This window comes from Paramormyrops kingsleyae, chromosome 10, assembly GCF_048594095.1.
Source record: "Paramormyrops kingsleyae isolate MSU_618 chromosome 10, PKINGS_0.4, whole genome shotgun sequence".
NCBI lineage: Eukaryota > Metazoa > Chordata > Actinopteri > Osteoglossiformes > Mormyridae > Paramormyrops > Paramormyrops kingsleyae.
Window position 1 is genome coordinate 3,810,500 of NC_132806.1, and position 27,628 is coordinate 3,838,127.

At 38.6% G+C, this 27,628-nt stretch overlaps 1 protein-coding gene across 11 annotated transcripts; it reads right to left on the reverse strand.

The window, feature by feature from the left end:
• On the reverse strand, positions 1 to 26,892 carry rbm4.3 (RNA binding motif protein 4.3). Of its 11 annotated transcripts, none has more exons than XM_023827395.2 (6): positions 26,789 to 26,892; positions 23,893 to 24,326; positions 23,454 to 23,540; positions 22,890 to 22,987; positions 21,276 to 21,375; positions 1 to 15 (listed from the first exon to the last, which is right to left on the reverse strand). In XM_023827395.2, exons 2-5 carry the CDS (start codon positions 24,299 to 24,301, stop codon positions 21,319 to 21,321), a joined length of 651 nt encoding a protein of 216 aa, XP_023683163.1. In that variant the 5' UTR covers positions 24,302 to 24,326; positions 26,789 to 26,892; the 3' UTR covers positions 1 to 15; positions 21,276 to 21,318. The 11 variants fall into 11 exon arrangements, 8 of the variants coding, with proteins under 8 accessions (XP_023683163.1, XP_023683162.1, XP_023683164.1 ...); XM_023827394.2 differs by lacking the exon at positions 1 to 15 and adding an exon at positions 17,852 to 21,105; XR_002840144.2 differs by lacking the exon at positions 1 to 15 and adding an exon at positions 17,852 to 21,105 and having other exon boundaries at positions 22,890 to 23,540.
• Positions 26,893 to 27,628: the final 736 nt, after the last annotated feature.

The following is a 27,628-nucleotide window of genomic DNA, read 5'->3' on the forward strand; positions in this document are numbered from 1 at the left end:
TCCTTCCTTCTTGTCCTGTTTTAATCAAAAACACATCAGTAACATCATCGTTTTATTCTATGTGGGCTACCAGCACATTAGCAGCTTGACTGCTGGGCATCGCACTGCCTCCGTGGTCCAGGAATCCACCTTTGCTGAAAGGATCAGTTCCTTTAGTGTGGACCTGATACTTGACCCACCACCAGCTCTTCAGTGAGCAATATAGCTTCCAACAGTGTCTGCACCAATTCATGATGTCGAATAAGTTTACTTTTGGTTATGCGGAACCCTTCTTCCTACAATGCCCCACGATCAACTTTGAAAGCATATTGAGAATCAGTATACAGCTCTGGAAAAAAATGACTTAGTTTTAGTGATTAATTGTCATTGTTGACCCACCACAGCGAAATGTGTTCTCTGCATTTAACCCCTATGCGACAATGTGATATTTCAGCACCCAGGGAGCAGTGCTTGGGGGCGGTACCTTGGTCAGGGTACCTCGCTGGTTGGGGATTCAAACCTGCAATCTTTCAATTACAAGTACACGTCCCTAACCATTAAGCCACCACTACCCACCTTAAGAGACCACAGCAACATTTTTAGTTGCACTCATTTCTCAATTTATGATTATGCTTCTGTGTAAAATATTGATTTTTTTGTTAACCTGGAGTTTCCCATTAACTATGTTTTCATCCACTTAATGTGTATATCCTTAGAGACAAAACAAAAATGTGCATCACAAACTTTAACAAAATATTTTGTGATCATTGCATTTCCATAAATCCGACTTCTATTGATAAAAAGGGCATGAATAATGACATAATATCTGGGGAAAATCTGTGTTGCATAAGTTTCAACTTATTGCCAAAAAAGAAAACTCTTTCTGGCATGATTCCATCCAGAGCTGCACATGTATCAACAAAATGTATACATTTGACTTCTCTTATTTCCACATCTAAATAACAAGGGTGCCAGGAAAAATGGAAAGGATACACAGGCAGTCCCTAAGTTAAGAATGTTCAACTCACTGACAACTCATATATATGAATGAACATAAAACCCATCCCATCCATCCATCCTTTTTCTGAAACCACGTGTCCTGTTCAGGGTCATGGGGGGTATGGAGCCAAGGGGGACAAGGCAGGGAATAACCCAGGAGGTGGTACCAACCCATTGCAGACATCCTTACATACCATTCACACCTATGGGCATTTTGGCAACTCCAGTTAACTTCAGCATGTTTTTGGACTGTGGGGGGAAACTAGAGTACCCAGTGGAAACCCCACAGTGACACAGGAGGAACATGCAAACTCCACACACACAGAATCCTGGTGGAGACTTGTAACGATGTCCTAGAGGGGTGAGGCTACAGTGAAAACCACTGCACCACCATGCCGCCCCACCATAAAGCCTATTGTATAAAATATTCTGGTTAAATACAATGGTTCGTAATAACGAACACACATATTATTTTGTGATACTCATGAAAACATTGTGCAGCTTCAACTGTGCTCGGCTCGAGGAACAGTACAGTACCATATGGAGTTACTGTTATTATTACTGTATAATTATTATTCTGCACTGTATTACTATTTTTTTGACTTACAAATTCAACTTAAAAACAGACTTAGGGAATAGATCTCGTTCACTCATAACCTGGAACCTACCTGAACATGGAATTAATGTGCATTGGCCATTTTAATATTATTTTATTAGCTCAGTTCGAAACCTCACATGGTTATCATCCAAAGATGTCGTTGCAAAATAATTCCATTTTAGGAGGATGTAGTAGTGAATCACTTTATAGCAAACCTCTGGCTTAAACATTTCAGGTTGTGGAGTTCTACATTTGAAATGCTGGCACACAGGATTTTTATTGGGCCAATAATAGGCAGCCACCGATTACCGGTTCCAACATGTGCCGAGTATTGGAAGAAACATTTTGTGTCAGCAAGACAATCCTCCGTTGTATTTACACTGTGTGCATGTTTGTGTTTGCTGTAGGAAAGACATGTGATAAGTCCTATCACCTGTCAGAACTTTTGCGTAAATGCCATTCTTTCTCTTAAAAAAATGTTTCTACCGTAGTTTTTTGCTATAGTGTTGGCAAAAACTGTATCTGCTAAAACTAAATGGAAAAAGTTTGTCTTTAGACAATGTTTCCATTGCCCACTTTTTAGTGTTAAAGTATTTTTGCGCATAAAATCTCTTGGATGGAAACCTGCCTATTGACGAAAGGCTTCTTACTTCAGTCCTGCTTCTAGGAGCCTTTTACGAACTATCCTAGCAGTGCACTTCACACCACTCAATGTTTCCCATTCTTTTTGAAGGTCACTTGATGTCATCCTCTGATTCATGAGGCACTCTGGGATAAGTTGATGGTTATCTCTGGCATTAGAATAGTTGTCTTTGTTTCTGGTTTTGGCACCATTTGGATTGTTTGAATGCATTCTGGTCCTAGATATCATCCATATCCTGTCAGGACATGTCCCAAGTGGCCTGGTTCTCATTGTTCTGCAACCATAATCAGCAAGGTTCCCTTATCTGCCCTTTCAGCTTTCTAATGCAGCCCCAGTTCATCTGCCTAGTGCTTTGCATCTTCCTGTGGCTGCCACCACACTTCTCCACACATAAAATTTATCTATCCAATACACTCCACCATATCCACTGTAACTCAACTGCTGTTTTTTTCTGTAATATCTTTTCTACTCTGTCTACTATTTCTGGATCTAATGATCTAATTTTGGCTACACTTTTTTTGTCTGCTTATGCCATTTTCGACATGCCTTCTTAAACTGCTGATCTGTTTTTACTTCTATGAAATCATAAGGAGCATTGCCATCTTCCTGGACAAGGCAATTAACCATGGACACAGCGTTACATCTATATATAGTTCTTCTCCTTATTAATGACACAGGAATCCCCTCCACGATTTCTCCCTTAATTAGATATTCAGTGACAGTAGCAATTGTTAGTTTAGCAGCAAGAAAGTAATTTGTTACAATACGCAAGCTTTTCTTCATTGCAAGAAATACATTGGTAATACAACACATTTTCTCAATCTTTTTTAACAACGCAGGGATTTTATCTACAGATACTCACTTCTATTATCACCAGTAAATTATCATTAATAAAGGCTTCTCTTGTGCTTTTCTGCTATGCTTTAATTCAAACTGAGTGCTCTGTTCACCTTTCACATGAACATTTCTCATAGCTCATGATAGTCTAGGGCAAAACTATTGCCTCTCAGCCATGTCACAGGACTTAGAGACCTTCAGCATAGCACTTCCCTTATGGGCAGCCACTGGTCTCCTTTGCCTGATTTACACAGGAGACCTGTCTCCTCCCCAGTGTGGCTCAAATGAGCCATCTCTGTTACTCGCTATGTCCTTGTCAGTAAATGTATACAGTACCTGCTTGTCTAGTGCTTCCTAGGCCAGTTGTTGTTGTCCTCTGTGCTGTGACTAGTGCTTCCTCCGCCTGTTGTCATGGTCCCGATCTTGATCCCTGCTAGCCCTGATCTCCCTGTTTGACCTCTCAGGGTCCTTTAGTTTCTGTTGGTTTCGGTTTTGTTTTGGCTTTTTAGTTTCATTTTTTTTGGGGCCCAGCTACTTGTGTGCTCTCGGAGTGGGAGGTCCTTAGGTGTGTGGGGACTAGAGGCCACAGTTCAGTCTGGTGTACTTGTTTTTTTTTGTTTGTTTGATAGTTATTTGTATTAGTTTTCCTTTGTTATTTTCTTTATTTTTTCTCTTGTTTTTGGAGCATTTCATGGGAGAAGGCAGAACATGAGCTGATGCCTAAATAAATCACCAATCCCAAGTTTTTTTTGGATTTTTTGTTGTCTTTGCCCGACCCTGAGACCTCTCGACACTTTATCCCACGACAGTGTGTGTGTGTGTGTGTGTATATATATATATATACACACACACACACACACACACTGCCTGGCCAAAAAAGGTCACTATTTTAATTTAAATTAAGTACTTAAGAGCCAATGATTGGATCATTATTACAGCTCAGCAGTATTTTGCAGCAATAAAGTGAAATCAGCTGAGTCCTTCAATCTACAGAATGATCAGGTTATCCCATCATTTTGTTAATGGCATGGGCATATTCCAGGATGATAATGCCAAGAGTCATCGGGCTTGAATTGTCATAGGATTCAATTTCACACATGAATTGACCACTAAATAGTCTTGACCTACATCTCACTGAAAGTCTTTTGTATCAATCATATATCATCAATACAATATCTCAACAAGAATCAAATGCAAATCTAGATGAAAAAAAATGTTGAGATGTGGCATAAGGCTGTGGAATGGATTGACGAATGTGCAACATAATCAAAGGGTCCCTTGGTTCCTTTGTTAAAGTCTTCCAATGATTAGACACTGAAAACCAGGACACTCCCATCTTCATGGAAAGAAGCAAAGGAAGGGAAATTCATATTGGATTGTACAATATATAGATCAATTAGCATATTCAATACTGATAGCAAGTTATATGCATCCATAATGGCAAAGAGACTGGAGATAGTAATGTATTTTCTGACTGAAGACGACCAGACAGGCTTTATAAGAAACAGGCAAACTCATGACAATATCAGGAGAGCTCTTTGCATCATTCACCTTGATGCTGAGAAGGCCTTTGATTTGGTTGGATGCCTGGGTGAAAATTTCATTTCACTGTTGAGGGGGACAATAAACAGAAAAAAGTTCTCAAGAGCAATTCCTGAGGGGAACACAAAATATGCCACCAAAAGTCCCCCACAAACGGCTCTTGCTAAAGCTTAAAGCTGCAGGGATTTTAGGAACTGTGGCAACTTGGATCGAAAACTGGCTAACTGACAGGAAGCAGCGAGTAGTTATTAGAGGCACAATGTCACAGTGGGCCTCCGTTCATAGTGGGGTACCGCAGGGTTCAATTTTAGGGCCACTATTGTTTCTAATATACATTAATGATATTGACACCAATACATACAGTAAACTGGTTAAATTTGCAGACGACACCAAGGTGGGTGGTGTAGCAGACACTGATCTAGCAGCAGAAAGGCTTCAACAGGATCTGGATTTAATTAGCGAATGGACTGATACTTGGCAGATGAAATTTAACACAGATAAATGTAAGGTAATCCATGCAGGGAGCAGAAATATAAAGTACAGATATTTTATGGGTTCCACTGAAATAAAGGTAGCTGATTACGAGAAAGATCTTGGTATGTATGTTGATGCTTCCATGTCCCACTCTCGCCAGTGTGGGGAAGCAATAAAAAAGGCGAACAGAATGTTGGGTTATATCTCTAGGTGTGTGAAGTTTAAGTCAAGGGAGGTGATGTTACACTTATATAATTCCTTGGTAAGACCCCACCTAGAATACTGTGTGCAGGTTTGGTCACCATACCTCAAGAAGGACATTGCTGCCTTAGAAAAGGTCAAAGGTGACCTTTCAAATTTTAGTCAAAGGTGACATTACTTTAATGTTAACATTATGTACTACTCCCAGTTCGATGTGCTGTGAAGTTACTTAAATTAAGCCTGCTTTTTTCTCCTTAGTCATTTCTTTTCTTAATTGTATCAGTGTAATTACCACACACTCCTGTCAGTTATGGCAGCTGTGTTTTGTGGTGCTAAATGAAGCAAATTATATTTGTTTCTGACAGACGACCGATTGTTTTATCTTGAGCCAAACCGCACAACATAAACATTGTTTATGTTGTGCAAATAAAAGTTCTTTATTATTTTGGAGTGACTTTTTTTTTTTTTTTTTTTTTAGAAAATGTTGTACATATATCACAGCCCCTTGATAAGCAATATGGGTACACAAGATTGATATACACCCCAATTTTATTACGATTTGTAAAGAAAAGGCATCTATTCAGCAATACCAATTGGGAAAGTGTAAGATTACTGTCCGGTGTTCTGACAAAACGTCCTACTTTATCAAAACATCCTACCGTAGTGCTAACCGATAGCCCTAACCCTAACTCTTACCCTAACCCTAACCCCCCAAAAACCCCCTAAAACTCTTACCTTAACCCTAACCCTAACCCATAAAACCTAACCCTAATCCCAAGACGGTGGAACTGCACATGCGCAGAAAGGCTCGATAGCACGTCTCGATAGGTAGGATGTTTTGTCAGAACACCGGCACTAAAAGCAACGCGCATACAGATGCAAATATTACAATCAGCAAAGCAATATGGTTTAAATACCACAATAAAGTGACGGCTGAACTATAAATATAAACATCAATGACCCATCGCACAATACGTGACCAATGAATGATGATACATGACATCCATGCCCTGAATCACGGTCTGCCGCAAAATGTGAATACATGCGCAGTATTGGGCCTGGTCCATGATTGGTAGCGCCATGTTGGAAATGACACAGCTTCAGACCAAAACAATCGGCTGCACAAGATCCAGATAGATCATTGTTTGTCCCGCCTACTGACTTTGATGGGTCACACTGACAGATAAAATTAATTCATGATGTGGTGAAAGTGCCAAAAGTGCCAAAATTAAATAAAAAGTGAAATAATTATAAATGACACATGTAATTAATTAATAATGATTTCATTTCTAATGGTAGATAATAATTCATGGCACATTTAATTAACGATATTTTTATTTCCCATTTTAAATAATTCATGACACATTTAAGTAATAATTTATCTTTATATTTCCCATTTTAAACAATTCATGGCACATTTAATTAATTGATTATTGGTGTATTTATTTATTTAATTTTGGCACTCTTAGCCCTCCATATGATTATACCTTGCATTTTAAACTGTATAATGCAAATGAAGTAGAGTTATTTTCGATTACGGGCTAAAAGATAAAAACACCCAGCGCCCACGAAATTGGTGTGCAAACCTTGTAGTTGCCCGCAGGCATCTTACGTTAGCAAGATAAGTTTGGTGATAATAAATGCAGCTAGCAAATTACTTACATAAAAACCTATTAGTTGGGGGCGCAATAAGTTATCGTAGATAACTTTATCGGCAATCTATCGCTCATCCTGCTAGTCCCGGATGTAGAGGGTTGAATTTCGGACCGTATTTTAAACCACTGAAATTGTGGCAGTGTATTTGAAACAGCGAAAATAACGGGACTGAATATTGCAAAGCAGAAATAAGAGGACTGAATGTTACTGCTTCAATAATAAAGATGTGAATAAAACACATGGAATATTTTCAACTGAATTTGTTCTTTTAAAATTTATTTTGAGGCGAAATTAAATTAACTGAATTCATGCACTTTAAAATACGTATGTTTTGGAACTGAATTTTGGAAGACGAATATTTTTGTACTGAATATTTAAGCAATGAAATTACAATTGAAATGTTTTCAGTTGAAATGTTCAATGTATAAATGTATGCACATATTAAATTACAGTCCCCAAAAATTCAAAGCGTCATTAATGCAATGCGTTTTAATTCGATAAGTGTAATTCAACGTGTTTTTTTCATCAACGACTTTTGTCATTAATTTACTTCCATACACCCCTCTTGGTCGTCTACTGCGAGTGACGTCACTCCCCATACAATCATGCCCCACAGTATAGACCCACCCCTGAATTGCAATTGCGTTTGAGTTTTGGCAGGCTACATACGCGACGCAGAGAAAGTGAAAAAGCAGACATGGTAATTGATTTTGCTATTTAAATATGACAGGCTCATGACTTGTAAGACATGGGAAATGCAACTGCAAATGGACTTTGCTTTTTCATTTGAAATTTGGCAGTCAATGTTCGTTTGCGAAAGTGAAAAAGCAAACGGTAATGCAAAATTTGCAATCGCATTTGAATTATGTCACACTTTATGCGTCCACATATGGAAAACGCAATTGCAAATGCAATTTGCAATTCCTTTTGAAAAATGTCCGGGATTTCCCTCCATAGCGTTGGGCAGGGTTAATGTAAAGCGCATTGATGCCTTGTCCACACGTACATGGGTATTTTTTAAAACGTACCTTTTTCTGTATGTCTTGGGCTTTTATCCACACGTAAACGGTGTCTTAGGTCACTAAAAACGGAGCTTTTGCAAAACTCCATCCAGGGTGAAGATTTTAAGAAACTCCGTCTTCAGCGTCGACATGTAGACAGGGAAAACAGAATTTTTGTCTCGAAACGTCAAATTGTGCGCTGTTGTCCACTTTGTTTAACATCAGAGCGTGCGCTGTTTGCTGTATACATTAGTGGTGTGCCATATTACAAGATTTGGTATCGATCCGATACCAAGTAAATATAGGACAAGTATCGCCGATACGATACCGATACTTTTTAATAATTAATGTGGATGCATCATTAAATTGCTAAAGCTGAATTAATTTTCATTACCATTAAATGTTTTTGTGAATTTTTTTGTATTAATTGTTTAAAACCCAGGGCAGAATTTGGGCAAAGTTTGAGTAAGTATAAATATAGCGCGGAGGTACCGGCAGGCAGCGCGGCATGTTGGACTGATGTCAGCTTGTGAATAGTTCTCAGTAATCGCTTGTGTAATTATAAATGTGCTGTGTATAGCGGTTAATGTTTATTGTTGTACGTAGTTTATGTGCATGTATGTGTGCTCAGAGTTGTTGTATGCGTATGAGGAGTAAACGGGGCAATGAGCACGGTGGGCAGTGCGAGTGTGTGCGATTGCAGTGGTACGGGTGTAATAAACGGCATATGGTGATTAAACCCCGAACTGTCTTTGCTTTTTAATTATTGAGAGCAAGGCTATTACAATACTTTATTATAAATATTAAATTGTGCGTGCGTGCGTGCAGGTGAGCTTGTCTGCATGCTTGCCTGGCGCTGCTGAGTAACGTGACAGTCGGGAGCGGCAATAGAGAGCAGCAGCGCAAACACAGACAGCCGCAGTGCATCCAGGAGAGAAACTGAAACTGAAGTTTCGATCTCATTAAACTAGTATCGATCAATATCAATACCAACATTATTATCGATATTATCAATACTTGGATCAATCCGCCCACCACTAGTATAAATTAGGCGAGTTTGAACAATGGTGGACTTAGCCGAAATGGCGCTTGTCCTAACCTTGCTGACAGGACTTCTTACATATGTACAGATAAATGTTGAGTCACTCTCACATTATATTGATCAACACAGGCGTCGGAATGTGCGCCATGGTTTTCAATTTAACAGGACTGGCAATTAGGCTTCTAATTGGCTAACATGGCAGTATGGTTAGAGTTATAATGCCGCCTGTTGTTTTGGCATGCTCTTGACAGCGCATTTTAGCGGTTTCATGTGGACGGAAATACTTTAGAAGACAATGTTCGTGTGGACGACGATTTTTTTTTTTTAAACGGAGGAAAAACACCGTTTTAAAAAATACCCGTGTACATGAGACAATGTAATATTATGAAAATGCAATACATCAATTGAACTGAAGTGAACATTTGTCAGCCACCACTGAGCCAGGGACACTCGTACCAGGCTGAAGGCCAATTCATACTTTGCCATGTGCACTTTCGAGCGGCGGACAGCCGACTGCATGGCAACTTGTGTTTATACAACTTTTGGCTGTGGATGCGGATGGGCATGGTGCCTGCATATAACAGTCAAGCAGGACTGGGCAGATACAACAAAAAAATACAAGCAGTGTAGGGCAGGTATATTGCAACAAAACAAATACAAGCAGTGTACTGAAATGTGTAAACTTTTATGAACAGTTTTAATGTTATTAGTGGTATTGGGTGGTATTTATCACCATTTGGGTGGAATTGTGTTAATATGGCATACCGCAATACTTTGAAATTATGACAAAATTAGCTGTAGATCCGTAATCTCATGCAATAGTCTCCATACTTAGTACAGCTAAATAGTAAACAGCTATTCTTTCTCTACGCTTTCAACATTGACTGCTGATCAGTGAAGGTCAGCACTGCCACCGGCTAGAAATACCTAATCACTTTCCTTGCACATATCCAAATTCTGGGGCTGTATCCTTTCAATGTTGTTTTTTTTTTTTTTATTTGGTCATTGTTGGCACCACAACACACAACAATAAAATGTGTCCTCTGCATTTAACCCATATGTGACATAACATGGAGCAGCTAATTCAGCTGCCTGGGGAGCAGTGCTTGCTCAGGGTACCTCGGTGGTGCCTTGCTGGTCAGGGATTCGAACCAGCAATCTTTCAATTACAAGTGTGCTTCCCTAACCGTTAAGACACCACTGCCCAAAAAGTACAGGGTTTTGAAAAGCGTAGTCTTTGCAGGCTGTTCTTCAAATTTCAGAGAAAGTGTTGGTCAACAATTTCCTATTTGAATCACCAGCTGTTCCCCACCCTTGCTCGCTCCTTTACCTCTGCACAATGAATACTGGGATATGTTGAGCTGCGAGGGATCCATCGGGTGGATCTTTTGCAACTTGGCAAAAGGAGGACACATTTTTAGACCATATTTGAAGGAGCTTTCGTAATGGGACAGCCTTGTAACACTGCTGTGACACATTCAGTCTTCAAATGCAGCCTTAGAAGTATATATTCCCTGAATTCGGACATGACCATAAAAACCTGGGCTACATGTGTACCAACCACAGCTGTCCGCAGCCAACCCCTGATAATGAAATTCATGCCACTTCTCCTTCTCCACAACCAAAAGCACAAGCAGAAAAGTGAAGTATGATCTGGTTTTAATGTGTGTGGTAGTGAGATTGGGGATAGTAGGCAGTGAATCAAACCACTGAGTGGGGGTGGGGCAACATCTTTCGAAATTAAAAATACATTGTTTTGCATTTATAATTTACACAAGTACAAAAATAACATGGTCAGGTTAACAATGTTATATTGGGTACAGCTCTCATGAAGTGGGGCCCTGACCCCCCGGGATTTACACCTATGGTTGGATTGAATTTTTTGTTTCAAGTTATGAGCAGATTAGGATTTTTGAGTAAATCTGTACAGAATATAACAGCAGCTTACTCCTACTCAATAGCAAGGGCTAAAGTTAATGGCAATCTAAACCAGGCATGGGGAAACTTTGTCCTAATGAGGGCCGTTTCAGTTTTTATAACATTATTATTGTTAATAATATTAATTGTGGAACACGTAATCAAACTAATCTTGCACGATAATTTGTGAAACTGTATCAAATTTTTAATTCATAGTTTATATGCAAAGACAGTGGTTCATTTTCTGTTAACATTTGAGGAAAAAATGGGTAATTCTGAAGAGCTCAGTGAATTCAAGAACAGTACTATCATTGGATGACACCTTTGCAATAAGTTGCTTTGTGAAATTTCTTTCTAGCTCGGTTTTTCAGGGTCAGCTGTAAGTGGTATTATTGCAGAGTGGAAGCATTAAGTAATAAAAGAAACTGAACCATGAAGTGGCAGACCACGCAAAGTAACAGCAGGGCCACTGAGTACTGAGGAACATTGCGTGTAAAAATCGGCAATGTTCTGTTGACTCTGGGTTTAGTAGATGTTAGGAGAATATTACCAGTCTGACTGCATTGTGCCAAATGTAAAGTTTGGTGGAGCAGGGATAATGGTATGGGGTTGTTTTTCAGCAGTTGTTGGGTTGGACCTCAGTTCCATTGAAGGGAACTCTTAATGCTTCGGCATACCAAGACATTTTGCACAATTCTAAGCTTAAACTTTGGTGGAATAGTATGGGAACGGCACTATTCTGTATCAGAATGACTGTGCCCCAGTGCAGAAAGCGAAGTCTATAAAGACATAGTTGGATGAGTTTTGTGTTGCCTGCAGAGCCCTGACCTCAACCCCATCAAACACCTTTGAGATGATCTAGAACAGATTACAGGCCAGGCCTTCATATTCAAAATCAGTGCCTGACCTCACAAATGCTCTTCTGGATGAATGAGCAAAACTTCCCACAGACATACTCCAAAATCTTGTGGAAAGTCTTCTCAGTAGAGTGGCAGTTGTTATAGCTGAAAAGGAGGGACCAACCCCATATTGGATTCAAGATGGGATACCATAAAAGTTCCTGCGGGTGTAACAGCCAGGTGTCCCAATACTTTTGTCCATATAGTGTATCTTGTTTCAGAATGAATTAAATATTTATCTGCCTGTTACAGCTGAAGATGTTCCTCTGGTTAAAACATTTTTGTAGTATTTTAAGAATTTCCACATTTAAGGCAACAGTCTGCAATTATTTTTACTTGCGGGTTGTGTTGGCATCATACGATCATGACGTTGTGTTGATCATTCAAAAAAAAACTTTTAGAGTTGTGTAATGTTTCTGCTTTGAGACAAAATAAAGGAGGAATGTACAAGTTATGCCTGTTCCGTTATCTGTTCAATTGCGCATTGTGATAATATAAACATCTAATTTTTAATGCTTGTGAATCGCAATCATAGCACAATTTCAATGGCAAGTACTCTTGTGCTTTGAATAACAATGCAATATGAAAGTTTTTTTAAGAGTGAAATGAGTTTGAAAGGATAAGTTTTCACTCAAATACAATTGCAATTTATTTTTTTATTGAGCTACATTATATACTGTGTTGAGTATCAAAAATGGTACTGAATTTCAATACTTTTCTTGGTATCGTATCAAAATTTGAAATTTTGGTATCATGACACTAGATTGTACATTACAATGGAGGGACAGTACATAATAGTTAATGTACTATATATAGTGTCACAAATCCACATGGCCAAGTACCTTTATAAACTAACATGCACAATGGATATCCATTTACCATCATGCTAAACAAAAAACTGGATAAACTGGATGTTGTTCAAATGAGGATAAATAGGATACATTTTTCCTGCTGTAGCAGTGAGAAAGGAGAAAATATCCCAGCTCTGAAAAGACAAAATAAAACTAGATACAAAATCTTAGTCAATAAACCAATGTGGACATAAATAACAACAAAGGCTACATTTGATAGTTCTATATTTTTATTAGGTGGGCTGAAAACACTCTAGATTTACAATGGGAAGAAAAACTATTTAAAAGTTCCCCCACCCTCCCCTAATTGCATTTACATTGTGAACCTAACTGAAGTCTTCAGAAACCCTTTTGTTCGAAAAATGAAAGCATGAAGTTAGCCTACTACACTTGTAACTGGTTGTACTCATGGACATGAGAATCTTTAAAAAAAAAAAAAAAAAGGTAGTGAAATAGTGTTTGAATTGTAAGCAGAGCAGCTGATGTTACCTTATATTAGGTATATTACAATTACGTAATTTACAGCTCTAATGTAATGATCCTTCAACCATTTTCCCCAAATAGTTACTTCTGTTGCTACGATCAAATAACACAAATCTAGATACTTATAAAATTTAAATTTTTCTGCAAGTAACTCACAACAGAAATAGTATACGATGTATGTTCATTTCTTCAATTGTTTTACTCCACAACTGATCACAGAGGCAAAAATCAACATTTTAGACAACATAATGCAAGTCCATCAAACTAATTTACAAATTTGAGAAATTGATATTACGGATATGTTGTGTCACGCCCGGCTCGTCCGATCCTCGTGTGTGCCACGCCCCCCTCATTACCTCGTGTTACTTCCTGATTGGGATCACCTGTTGCTTGTTCAGTTCAGCCTGTCTTGAGTATTTAGTCCGTGTCTCAGTCAGTATTCCCCAGTTCTGTCATTGTATTGTTGTGAAGTTCGTGGATGTCTGCCTGGTGTTGCCAACCTTGGTTGTCTACCTGTCAGTCCAGCTCAGCTCGCCTGCTCCGCATAATGTGACATGTTGCAGTAACCAGTTCATGAGAATGGCCCATATGTTTGAGAATGAATCCAAATACTTAGTCGTCCCCCCCCCCTCCCTTCATTCAGAAAAATTCTGTAAACAAGCAAATACGCTTAACCAACAGGTATGGTGTAAATATTAGTATTATTAGTAGCATGGACAAAGTTTAGAATGCATAGCTGATGATTAAAAATAATAATAATAATAATAATAATAATAATAATAATAATAATAATAATAATGCAATCAACTGTATAGTCCAAACAAGCTTACATTGCAGACTATGCTGTAGCATATATTATTCCAAACCAGCTACTAGTCACTACCAAAAAAAGCCCCCACACATTTACCCCAATAAATGTAGAATGCTTACCAGTTAGGGAAGTGTTCAGACCTAGTGTATGTAGTATATGTATGAAGTGTATGGATGTGTAAGACAATCAACATGATTATGTCTCCATCTAAAACAGGGCACCCAATCGGTTCCTATATGATTGGTATGTACTGGACCATACTGCAATACAAATTTAAGTGCCTCATTTCAGTGTTACTTAAATGCCTGAGCAGTTGACTGAAATATTCACCCTCTGGTGCTCAGGCAACAGAAGCATCACTGCACCTTACATGCCAGCGCTAGTTAACATTACACTTGACCTGATCTTAACAGATGGCTATGATTAGCTAGTAGCTACCTTAAAAACTGTTAAAACCATCTAAAATCAGGGGTCTCCAACAGCTAGGTAGCTTCCAAGCTACCGGTAGCTCACCAGTCCTTTGACAACCCCAAATATATAAAAGAAAAAAACAAAATGTTTGCGTTTGTGCACCAAGTATCATGCATTCACTTACATTTTCATTTAATCTGTTCAGATGTTGTCGAAAACTTACAAAAAAATAACTTTAGTTTCAATTATACAATTATTGCCAACATTCACTAGCTGAAAAAAAAAATCAAACTGCACAATTTATGCTGCCAGACAGGGCGAGTTAACAACAAAATTTGGTTGGAATGTGTAAATGAAAAATGTGGTTAATGTATCATAATATCTAATTGTAATTCCAATAAGCAACTTTGGCTCTCCTTTCTCCACAGCTTTACAACAGCTGTATAGTTTCTCATAGTGCTGGGTGATAAAATGATTGATTTTTTACTGATAAAAAATGAGGACAATCACGATGATACACACAGACTATAAAACTCGATCAACTAAGTTTGCTCCGTTTTAGAGAATGTGCTGAGACAGACAACCCGATGGCCTATCGAGCAGAGGTTTACTGGACGCTAGCACAACAGCCAATCACCGACAATGTTGTAATTTTGCCCATCCTCCCTTAAAGCAGCAATGGGTGCATTCGACTTGGGTTTAGGTCTATCTGCAGCTGACGCGACATGGAGCGCGGTCTGCCGGTGGTTGTAGGGGTGCAGTATAAACTGACGGCAGCCAAGTCGGACAACTTCTACTCCTCGTAGTCTGCGAGACCTGACTGCAATGGCAGCACTGCCAGAAGGGTGTAGTAAATATATACAAATATCACCTGCATGCACATTACTTCTTTTACAATAACAAACTCCTGATACAAACTGTTAGCAGTGAAAATAAACTATTGTGTATAGTGGCTCTGTGTAAAAAGATAGCTGCCGGGAAAAAGATCAAATGCATGTATTTCAAGGATTCAAAGTTTTTATTGTCATGTACAGAGTACAATGCAATTCTTACTTTAATGCCTTCTTCACAGACTGGACGATTAAACAAATAAAGCAGCGCAACATTACAGTAACTAACAATAAATAAACCACTAACTTACGTGTACTGTAAGAGCATTTATGTAATTTATTTAAACTTTATTTTACCAGGTAAATGAACTGAAAACCAGTTCTCACTGCTTTACGTGCTTTTCGGGAGAAACAGCAGATAACGCATTGGCATTTTGTATCATGTGACATGGTGACGCGTGGTGACGTTTTGCAGCGCCGGACAAAAAAAATCTAACCATGATTTGGCATTTTTTTTGTGTGTTTTTTGTTTGGTTTAGATACTTTTCTACCTCAGAATTTAAAAAAGTTTGTAAGAGACCAAAAAGAGGAAGATACTTTTTGCAGTCAGTTCTGTCCTGCTTTATTTTGTTTGCCCTTTAGCATATTTGCAATATTATACAGTTTTGCACATTGTTACATTATCATATGGTTTTCATTTGAGCTATGTTTCTTTAAATACTTGAAAATCAATAACCTTCTATAATTTTTTATTATTTTTCTATTATTCTATTATTTTTGCATGTAAACAAAAATTGGTTGGAAAATAAGGCTACGTTCACACTGCCATGCTGAAGTGACTTAAGAATATCGTGATAATTTTTTTTGCCATATAGCCCAGCTCTAGTTTCTCATCTTTTAATCAGTCACTAAATAAGCCAGAAAAAGCCATGCAAAATCTTTTTTTCATCATTTTCTCATAACAATTACAGATTTGAAGAAAACATTTTCTCATTGGAACAGAATAATCTCAAAACGATCATAGTTTTCTTGTAGTATTATTCAGAGAATTATTCAAGCATAAACATACTCTGATGTCGTGCCATGTGCAGCGCCACTCACTAATCGTGGCTCTCTAAAGGATTCCAACCCCGGGACATGTAACATATGTTTAAAAATAATTGCATGTAAAGGAGGAAACATGTCAAATTTATTTATATTTATATATTTAAGGTGTTAAAATTAACATGTTGTTCAATTTGAAGTTTTAAATTTTCCTTAGAAGTAAAAAAGCTGTTGTCACCAAATGTCGTTTTGGGCTTTTTTTTTTTTTTAACCCTCAATGGTTCCTTGGGGTGCGTCCTGCACCCCCTGGCCATTTATATGGCTACTACCATGTTGTTATTAAAATTACAGCAGTTATCCTCTAGGACATTGTAAGTGAACCAGTTTTACATACGGTCATGCATAAAATGATAGAAAAAGTGTTGACGTCAATTATCGTTGGCATATTTTCATCGGGGGTGCAATATGCACCCCAAAAAAGACTTAATTTATGACAGATGTCTGTGGAGATTCTCAGTTATCCAGGTCATGCTTATCCTAAAAAAGGGTTATGCAATAGCAACTGAACTTTGTTTTTCATAGAAGACGTTTCACACTCCATCTGGAGTGCTTTCTCAATTCTGACTGACTGGTTGGCATAGCAGGTTTATGAACCCTGTGGAGTCCTCAAGTTGTTAGCACTTGATGGTCACCTGTGGGTTGTTGTTGTTCCCCCTGGCTTTCATGTGTTTCACTGATACCACCTGAGGCCGAGCGTGAACGACTGTGGAACCGTTTGGGCAAAGTTGAAAGAACTGCATTGTAGGTGGACCGGGAGGATGACTGGTTCAAGTGAACGACCATCGTTGAACAGAGGTGGCGGCCATAGACATAATCTATCACCCACCTACAATGCAGTTCTTTCAACTTTGCCCAGATGGTTCCACATTCGTTCACGCTCGGCCTCAGGTGGTATCAGTTAAACATCACGACAAGGCTGTTGATGGTCCGAAACAAAAACCAGAGATCATCCTTCATTATAATGCAACTAAGAGCGGCGTAGATAACATGGATCATTTAGCCTGCATCTACTCTTGTAAACGAAAGATCAACAGGTGACCAGCTAAAGTGAAGAGGACACAGGGACGTTGTCTCCTGTGCCCGCGCGAGTTTGACAGGAAGACACGCAAATTCTGCGATAAGTGCTCTAGGCCTGCTTGTCCAGCACACTCTGTCAATAGATCAAATGTACTGTGTGACAAATGCATATAACTTTATGATTTAGACATGTCATTTGCAGAAATCTTGAACAATGTTTGCATCTGAAAGGTGTGATAATGCATGTTTTCCAATTTTATTACGACATTGGAATTAAAATGGCGCTCACATCGCGTCAGTGAAGGGGTCGGCTAGACGGAATGTGCATTATATGACCAGTCCCCTCCGCTGCCCCCCCACTGCCGCAACCCCTTTAACTGCACTATCCGACTGCATAAGCTGTGCATGCACCATGCAGTTAACTAATAAACGTATCTTAACTTTAGTTCATTGAATTTGAGCTTCGTACCATTGAATTACATATGCCAACGAATAGGGGTGTAATCTGAACCCCAAGGACCTGGAACGTAACTTTCTAACAAGGACCCGTTGAGGGTTAAATACAGTCGAACCTCGTTACAACGTACCCCGTTTATAACGTTTACACCAATACAACGTTCAAATTTCGATGTCCCGAATTCACGTAATGCATTATTCCATTTGCCGGTATCGCTTAGAACGTACACCTTTACAGCGTACACTTCGATATAACGTATGATTTTCAGAGGAAAATAGGCAAATTGACCTTCGTTACAACGTACAGCCTCATCTTCCGAGCGCGCGCACAATTCAGAATCGGCTGTTGCCAGCCATCTACATCGCTTAGCAACGCCTAACTGTATGAACCTGTCCTCACGAAGCATTCCACGCCGGCCGGACTCCTTGCATGCAGCCCCCGTTTTTTCATGGTTTTGCATGGTGTCATGCTGCCGCATATCAAGCAAGATGCCTGCTAAAAGGAAACGGATTTCGCTGACCGACAAGGTGGAAATAATTCAGAATTATACATGGCAGCCTTATACTGCCGACGCGAACTAAGTTCTGAAACTGAGTGGTTATTGGGGTAATTGTGTGACATATAGTGAAAGAAATTAACAAAAGACAGATGTCTAACACATGTATCGAAATTTATTTCAGCCAATTGAATCATATACAGGTGCATAATTTCGGTTTTACATTAGGTTACAGTAAGGCATTTTGAACGATAAGCCGGCAGTGGATTTTGCATTATGTCGGCTGTCTATGAGTAACTGACATTAACCTAGTTTGAAGACTATAGTTCCTATTATATTCTTCAAACTACACAAGCTGTATGTCATAGTGTCTACTTGAGGGGTGTTTTCTAAAAGTTTTTTTATATACATTTTGTGTTCTATCATTCATTTTGAGGGACTTGGTTACAACGTACTATGGTTATAACGTACAAATTCTTAATTCCCCCGAGGTACGTTGTAACGAAGTTCGACTGTACCTGTTCAGGTACCACTTAGGGAGCTTTTCCACCGCACCAGGTACCGTACTTTCGGTACTTCCATGAAGTACCAAAAGTATGGTACTTCTTTTGTGTTTGTTTTCCACTAGGTTAAAAACTGGTACCGGCGACAAATGACATCATCAGTGATCGCCCCTGACTGACATCACAGAGCGCAATGCTGTAATTCTTTCGCTAAATTCAAACATGTTATTATATGATCCATCACTTTCCTGTAGTCCTGCTTAAGTTTTTTGATTTTCAAGAGGCATTGTTCGGTGTTTCGCGTGTGCCCCATTTCTTCCAAGTGGCTTGCTATTATGGCAAATACTGTTTTATCCGAGTCGTGCCATCCAAATCCAGCTCGATCTTTTCATCTGACCATATGGCGATTAAAGCCCGTGTTTCCTTGTTTGTCCATCCTTCCATTTTACTTTATATTTGTTTCTGCTGCTTTTTATTTCGTTTCTCGCTGTTCGCAGTGTGTATTTTGTATTTCAGCGGCAGACTATTTGCATAACCAATCGACAGCAAATAGGTTTGTAAGTCCCACCCCAAAGTACCAAAGAAGTACCCCAGCTGGTTTAGCACTTTCGGTACTGGACTCGACTGGAAGTCAATGGAAAAGCGAAAGTACCAAAAGTACCGTACTTTGTGCGGTGGAAAATCACCCTTAGACACCTGCAGTTTTAAAAGTATAATTTTAGCACTGGTATCAGACAAAACCCAAACGATGTCCAACCCTATGTGTCCCACTCTCGCAGGAGTACAAGTACATGCACTGCAGCTTAGGACATACTCCTTCCTCTGAAACCATTTTTTATTAATTAGTCACATAGGGTAATTCATTCACTGACTCTTGACAAGGCAGATGTCTCTTGAATTCTGCCTAGTGCTAATATACTTTGTATATGCTTATACACTGCCCAGCCAAAAAGTAAGCAAGTTACCATTTGAATTTAAAACAGCAAATATTTAAAAGCCAATTACTGGATCATTATTACATATCATCAACTTAATGCAGTGATAAAGTGAAGTTAGCAGAGTACCTGAATCTAATGAATGACCAGGCTAGCCCATCAATGGATTTTTCCTTTCCTAATGCCATGGAAATATTCCACAACGATAATGTCAAGGTTCATAGGATACAATTTGTGGAAGAGTGGTTCAGGAGAATGAGAAATTTTTACACAATTTGGCCACCACAGTGTCTTGACCTTAACCCCACTATAAGTATTTGGGATGTGCTGAAGAAGACTTTACAGAATGGTCCAACTCACTTGTCAATACAAGATCTTGTTGCATTCATTTCTCAGGTGTGGATAAATATAAATGCTAAGATGTTGCATAAGCTTGTAGAAACAATGTCATGACATATGTACCATGATCAAAGCTAAAGGCAGTCCAAAATTCAAATGGCAATTATTTTTTTTGCCCGGGTAATGTCTAATTCTATATACTACTGCATTATATAATTCGTAATCATAAATTCTTCGCATGCATTTTGGATTGGAACATTTGTTCTATTAAATGTTTGGCTTTCAGAAAACTGAAATATCGTGTTTGGCCGTGTAGGATGTGACTTAATACAGCCCTTCAGAGTACATAGTGAAAAATGCACTTACTGTAAGTGTACTTGAGTCATTGACAGAATGCGCGTAAGGGTAATTCACATGCAATGTCCATATTTTGGTGTTTCTCCACCTAAAGCACATATCTAGCTTAAGCACACTTAAACCCCAGACTAAAGTCGATGGGGGAATTCGCTTAATATATATTTTCAAAAAAGCACGCAGCTATATGCTTTTTTGACTTAAATGCATGGGAAAATATACCCAAATAATGCATATTGGAGTTTTTCAGATATAAAGTACACTGTAAACCACATTTTTTTCTATATAATATGATCCATTACAACTCATCACTTGGCAAGGAAATATAGAAAAACTTCCAATATATAAAACAGATCATTAAAAAATAAATGTGCTACAACATTAAAAAATACAGGCTTCCAAGAACATTTTATGGAGCAAAGGGAAACATCCACTTTGTCAAAACAACCAGGTATTATCCAACGTTATCAAATGTATTGGGGTTGTGCATTTCATTCATTTTATTAACAGACAACTGCACCTGCACAAAGTATGCAAACAACGTTAAAACACCATAGTAGATATTTATGGTGCATTTTGTAAAAGAATTCTATTGTGGGGAAATCTTTAACTGCCTTCTCTACTTCTTCATTCCAATGCTGTCATATTTTTTATTGTTTTCAAGTTTTTAGTGCTCCAAAAACACCCGAGATGCTATGACAGAGTAGCTTATGAAACACACATAAACTGCAAAGTAGAAAACACAATACACATGGTAGAATTTTTTTTAATTGCTATTACTTAAGCTGGACTACTTCAGTTTAAAAAACAAAAAAAAAACATTGACAAAAAAAATAGCACAATCCCCCTTCAGACATTCTTCTATTAGTTGTACCTAAGCCCACAAACCAACTTACCTTTATATAGCCGTCTTCTTCTGAAGGTTTCCATCACACTGCTTCAGCAAGATCTGGCAGGACAGACTTCTCCCAAGAATTTTTTTAATAAAACTGAGAGCTGGTAATTGGAAAGGAAAAAAAAAGAGAATATCTGACCGGGCAAATTCCTCTTAAGAGTGAAGATCCTTTCAGAATGGAGAATTTCTTTCAAATGCAAGGGGTGAGAAAATTTTAAGATGCTAAACAACAACTGAGGAATCTATGCAATTTGCCAAAAGAACCAGGTTAATGACTACGATATTTTATAAAATGTATTTAATATTTCCTGTCAAGTCTGCCTTCCTGCTGTGGTAGACTGATGCCTTGTTACTGAATTAACAGAAAAGGAAGAGAATTTAAGGAATATTTACCTTAAAAACGCCTAAATAAAATTTATGAACAATTTTCTTATATAGACAAGATGAATTTTCATTGTATCAAAAAGATCTTTAAAATGTCGACGCAAAGAAGAAAACGTACATTTACTCATTTTGGGAGTACTGTTTTTTCAGTTTTTTAGTTCCAAACTAAAATAACAAAAACAAATGACACTGCCATTTGAATAAAGTTTTATTACTATGCTAACAAAAACGCAAAGTGCAAAAATGTACCTTCCTTTAAACAACTGACAGTAATTTAACAAAATAGAAATAAAAATTTCGGTTGATTTATTTATTTTTTTACATGAAAACGAAATAATTTTTTTAAACTAATTATACAGCCTCAAACATTTCTCAAAACTATACTCTGCACCTTCCTGTGGCGAATAGCAATTTTATTTATTCTATTGTACCCAAAGCTCTAAATTTATCAACCGAATTATGATCCTGTACAGACTAAAGATAAAATGTATGTTATACATTTCAGTGATTTAATTAAAATAACGTGAGACGTCTTATTTAAATTCATTAACGATCCAGGCTTGTACAGTCTTTAGAGTCTAGATTACAGCCTTCTAGGGCTCAAAATATGATTTTTTTAACAATCAAAACAAAAAAACAAAGCAAGGTTACATTTTAAGCCAGTAAAGACGAAAATGAGACGAGTGTAAAAGCGGTTTAGAGAACGAAATGTCCGCACTAGAATTCCTCCTTTAAGAGCCACAGGCAAACAAAACGCGATCTGCCAGACGAGGGGGTGTATCGCACCAACGTGCACCAGGAGACGACGATCTTGTCACTGATAATTTTAACCTGGAAAGAAAGCAAATCACGAATCAACTGCCTTTTCACTGCACACATCACGCGTTTAAAAATTGGTCTTTTACCCTTGCTACAGGATGGTTTTTTGAGACTATGAAACCAGTTAGTTTTGATTGTTCCCTACATTAAGGTTTGAAACACTAAGAATTTAGGACATACTTTACGATAATCATCGATTTCTATTTAATGGCAGGACTCGTCATGAAGGCTTGATTAAGTAACTTTTAAAAAAACAAGCAGTCAGGGTCAGCTGAATTTACCCTTAAATAAGCTGAATTTGAACCTTGCACTGCAGTAAGAAAAAAAAAATTCTTCCGTGCAGCTGAACTTCATCCTCCTGCTGGAAGAAATGTCACCCTCAAGGGCAGATGCAGCATTAACCTATTCTCACCTGTTGAAAACGCACTGATGTATGGTTAGTATGAGTAGCGTGCAGGCGGTGGTGGAGGAACAGGTTCCCTGGCACGAGGCATTCCATACATTGATGTCCTGGACATGGATAGAGGGGAGAGGCGGGAACGCTCATACGAGTAGCCATTCCCCGCTGTAGCAGAAGGAGCAGGAGGCCCCCTGCGGATGGGACTGCGGTCCCTTGAGAAGTATGAAGAGGGGGGAGGGGGCACAGGGTGACGCTCACAGGAGTCAAGAGCAGACGATGGTGGGCGCTCTCTTACGGCATTAGAAGGAGGTGGGGGAGGAGGTGGTATGGAGCTCACCCGTCGCTCCTCATACGAGGTTATGCCATATGGACGAGCGCGGTACTTTTCATAGTAATCCACCACCCCACAGTTAGACCGTTCACGATCAGGGTAGAGACCTTGTCTGGGGGGTGGGGGGGGTGGTGGGGGTGGAGGAGGGGCATAACCATGGGACACAGGATGACTAAAGCGATCCCTGTAGTAACCTGGTGGACCAGACTCAGGCCTATCCCCAAGAAATTGAGGGTACCAAAAACCTGGCCTATCAGGAGGGTGGTGTGGATATTCTTCCTCCTCCTCACCCCTTGGTCGGCTCTTTGAGATCTGCACATGAATCCGTTTTCCTTTAAAAGAAACCAATGTTAACTCACAAAAAAACCCTACCTGACAAAAAAAAAATTAAACAGCCACTTGATGACAAACAACATATTGAAAATTCCATGATACCGTTTCCCTCTCTTACCTCAGACTTTTCCCCAAAAACGCACGAGTAGGAAGATACCCATATATAGACCACACATGTCTGATATGAAACATGACACTCAGCACTCAGCCAAGAAAGGCCTCCAAAGTTTTCAGCAAACTAACTTTTTACCACCATTTGAAGACGCTTAAGAAGACTTGCCAGGTGTGTTGAAAATTGCCAGCAATCACATTGACTCTTTTAAGCAGATCACAAACCTAGCACTTCCTTACCCTGAAAATCAGTATTGTCTAAGCCTTTGATGGCATCCATTGCTTCCTCTGAGTTTGCCATGTGCACAAAGGCAAAATTCTTGATGGCAGTACATTCAGTCACAGTGCCATATTCTTCAAACAAAGCACGGAGTTCATCATCACAGCCCTTCTCGACATTTGCCACATGTAGCTTGACAGGTCCCTGGTTTTTACCATGGCTGGCCTCCACATTTATTGGCGTGCCGTGCAGTTTGTAGAGATGCAGACTGCGGATGGCTTTTGTGGCAGTTTTACGGTCTTCCATGTGCACAAAGGCATAGTTTTTGATGATGGCACACTCAGTAACTGCCCCGTACTGAGAAAAGAGTGCCTGAATTTCATCTGCGTTTGCCTCACGTGGAAGGTTCCCGATGAAAATCTTAACCATTTTATTGCAAAAATGTCTTTAGAGCCTAGCAAAAAGAGATTGGGAAAAAAGTGTAAGCATTTTGAGTGGCAAACGTGAACTTACGCATTCTGTGAAAGTGTCTATAAACTGACTTATACTGAGCCCACTGCCTATCCCTGAAGTAAAGCTGGCTATATTATTAACATTAAGTTGCTAGAAATCTTGATACAAGTAAAACTTATGTGACTTTGTTTTTTTCCCCCCCTAGCATGACAACCTCGTATGTGCAAGGTACATGTCTATTGGGTTCATCATCTCCCAGTTTGCTGTATTTACAATGGGTTTGCATGGTTGATGAACACAAGGAGGGAACTCACACTGTGACCTACAACATAAACACAAATAAACCCTTGGGGTAAACATGAACTTTTAAATTTGTTTGAATTCTATGTGAAGTCAGTGAGTAGCCTAGGGCACTGCAGGCATGCATGCATGCACGCACACACAACGCATTATTATTTTCTTTGTGGAACAAATGACCACTTAATTTTGCATACTGTCCTATAATGAACTGCTGAAACATGAGTGTCTTTAGAATGATTAGTCCATTTATTTATTCCAACGCACACTAAATATACAGAGTGTAATTAGTAATAAAGCATTGTAATTATATACAGAAATTCATAATCTGAAAATTCAAGGAGTATGCACTGTTGTCCCCCCCACAGTCAACTTCAAAGCACACTTTACCAGATGTCTCATGTTGTTTTAAGAGTTATTTTACCAGTTATTACACCATTTGTACCATGAATGGACACTCAGGGCAGCTAAGTGTAAAGAAATATTAAGTGCACAACCAAATATTCAAAAATGAATTAAAGATCACCTGTAATGAAATATGGAAACGCAAGGAATGTGCAACAGTTGCCATTAACTCAAAAACATCTCGTTACAGCTGACACAGCCTTTTTACCAACACACAACATTAAACACAAATAGTACATCGCAAAAATGATCGCTGAGCATCGCCGACTGTATATTGGATATGAAGACTTTGCAAAAAAATAAAAATGTCTGGCTTGGGAAAACTGAATATGATGCTAACTTCATCATGGCTTAACAAGAACGTTTTTATAAGATACATTCAATAATTGAAGTAGAATTTTATAAATTGTGTTAATTTTATGCTGCCTTTTAAAACTATGCATGCTAGGCCTAATGATGTGGGAGGACAAGCCCACTGTCCTTTGGCAGGCCTACAACTGGCAAGGAACTTATCCCATACAGTCTATTATTGTTAACCTTCAAACAAAATATACAAGAGTCTGGTATAGGCCAATATTGATTTAGTTGAGTTGAAGTGTGATGAGCCTTGACATTTCTGACCTTTTTAGCTCACTGAATTAAGGCTTTGCTCTGTGCAGTGAGGCTATGATACTTTTGTTCTAAGTGGTATGTGGAGTGTTCCCTTTATGAATATTTTCCCATGTTTTGGTGTTCTGAATTAAGCTTCAGTGAAAGAGTCTCTAGAAAATTAGCTATTTTTTGCAATTTGTAATGTTTGGTGAGAATTCACAGGGCACAGCTAAGCCTATGCCTATCTATCATGTTCAGTTCGTTCACTGGATTAACCATTCAGCTATTTGCTACTCTGTTAACCACCAAGACCAATTTCTATTTTGCAAATATCTAACAAAATGAGTTTCATCTATCCCTATCTTCACAATTACATCAGGTTATAATAGGCAATGAAGATGAATACCTCGTACATACCATTTTGTCATATTCACTTCCTCTCAAAACCTCCTAAGTGACATTCATGTTGTATTATTTATTGAACTAATAAAGTTATCAATACGAATCTTATTTTCCAAATTCTTATAAGTCATAAACTCAATGAAACTGATAGGAAATTCGTTTTTGTATTTACTGTAAAATAAAGATTTTGCAGATACGATGTATTAGTTAGCCGACAATCTGCTCATCGAGAATGGGATAAATCACTCAGTTCAACAACACCAGGAAATGATTATCTCGACCTGTAAGAATTTAAGTTATACTATCTACCAAACTAACTTGAACTACATTAATAACAAAACGCCAAACATTTTCATTGGTGACCATTCATATACTTTCCAGAGCTCGTTGCTTAGGAATCAAAGCAATTAAGAAACACTCCGACCCCTAAACTACCAGAAACTAAAGGCCGCAAGCCACAATGGCGGCGGCGGCGGCGACGGAAACAGACAGCAGTTGCAAGATCACTGCTAATGAACTTCTACTTGACTGCATAATCTGGACCTTTTATGTTTTGGCTAAACCATGTTTCTGAAAGGCTTAATGCGTCAAATTAATAAAACAAATTACAAACCACGACCCTGCCTCGCATTACCTCCAGCTTTACTAGACAAGTACTTTGCTGAATATATAGGTGTAATAATTATGTATTTTTAACAAGAAACAATTAAGACCACGATAAAAGTAATATTTCTGATACTAATAATCTATTTACCAGAAATATCTTACCTCAGCCGTTCTACGTGTACAAAAAATAAAATGGCTTCTTTCCTCTTCTTCAGAAAATTCTTTTTGTGCCCGCCCTTCGAAAGGCTTCAGGGCTGATTAAAAACTGCCAATTGATTGGAGTATTTCAATGTCGCTCGAGATTTTGCACTGGAGACGAAAGACCCATTGGCTGAACAGCTTTCAAAAACCAATCAGCGTCTTTCATAAAAAAATATCTCCGCCTTTCCAGAGTATGGATTTGAAGTAGTTGTATTGCTTATAACCCCGCTTAATACGGAAAGCGTTCGCATTGTACAAGTCTTGGCAGTGCGGTAGTTCTAAAACGTTTTAAAAAGTGTTTTGTGGTTAGACAGTTCTAGAGAATGTAACCGAGGTTTTTAACGTTAAAAATTACTGCAAAACACTATTCACACCAATAATCCAACAGTATCTTAGAGGCAGTTATCATGGCTTACATATAGAGGTTTCGCAAGGAAATGTAAAATGTAAATAACTGAGGTTTTGCTGAGGTTGTTTTTGGATACTTTGGCGCAGGGTATCCATGTTCCTTTTAGGCTTGTCAGGGTCAAATACTTTAAGGCCTGGGATTATATAAAATGTATCACAATTCGCAATATTTTATAGGCTATTTTAGTGCATAGTCTCTCTCTCTATATATACACACGCAAACACAAGAGAGAGAGAGAGTGACAGACAGGCTCCCCTGAAAAGGACACGAGCTCTTTTCAAAGCTTCCCGACGAGACGTTTAGGGGGAGCTCTAAAATTCTCCATTGCATGTTACCTTTATATTTAATTTTCCGTACATTAAGGTTCCTACAAAAAAAACAAATGTATAAAT

Excerpts from the sequence above, each read along its gene's own strand:
- rbm4.3 (XM_023827389.2), bottom strand. The coding sequence starts at position 24,301 with ATGGTTAAGATTTTCATCGGGAACCTTCCACGTGAGGCAAACGCAGAT. Across the intron at positions 23,541-23,892 it reads AGACAATACTGATTTTCAGG|GAAAACGGATTCATGTGCAG; the intron begins GTAAGGAAGTGC and ends TTTCTTTTAAAG.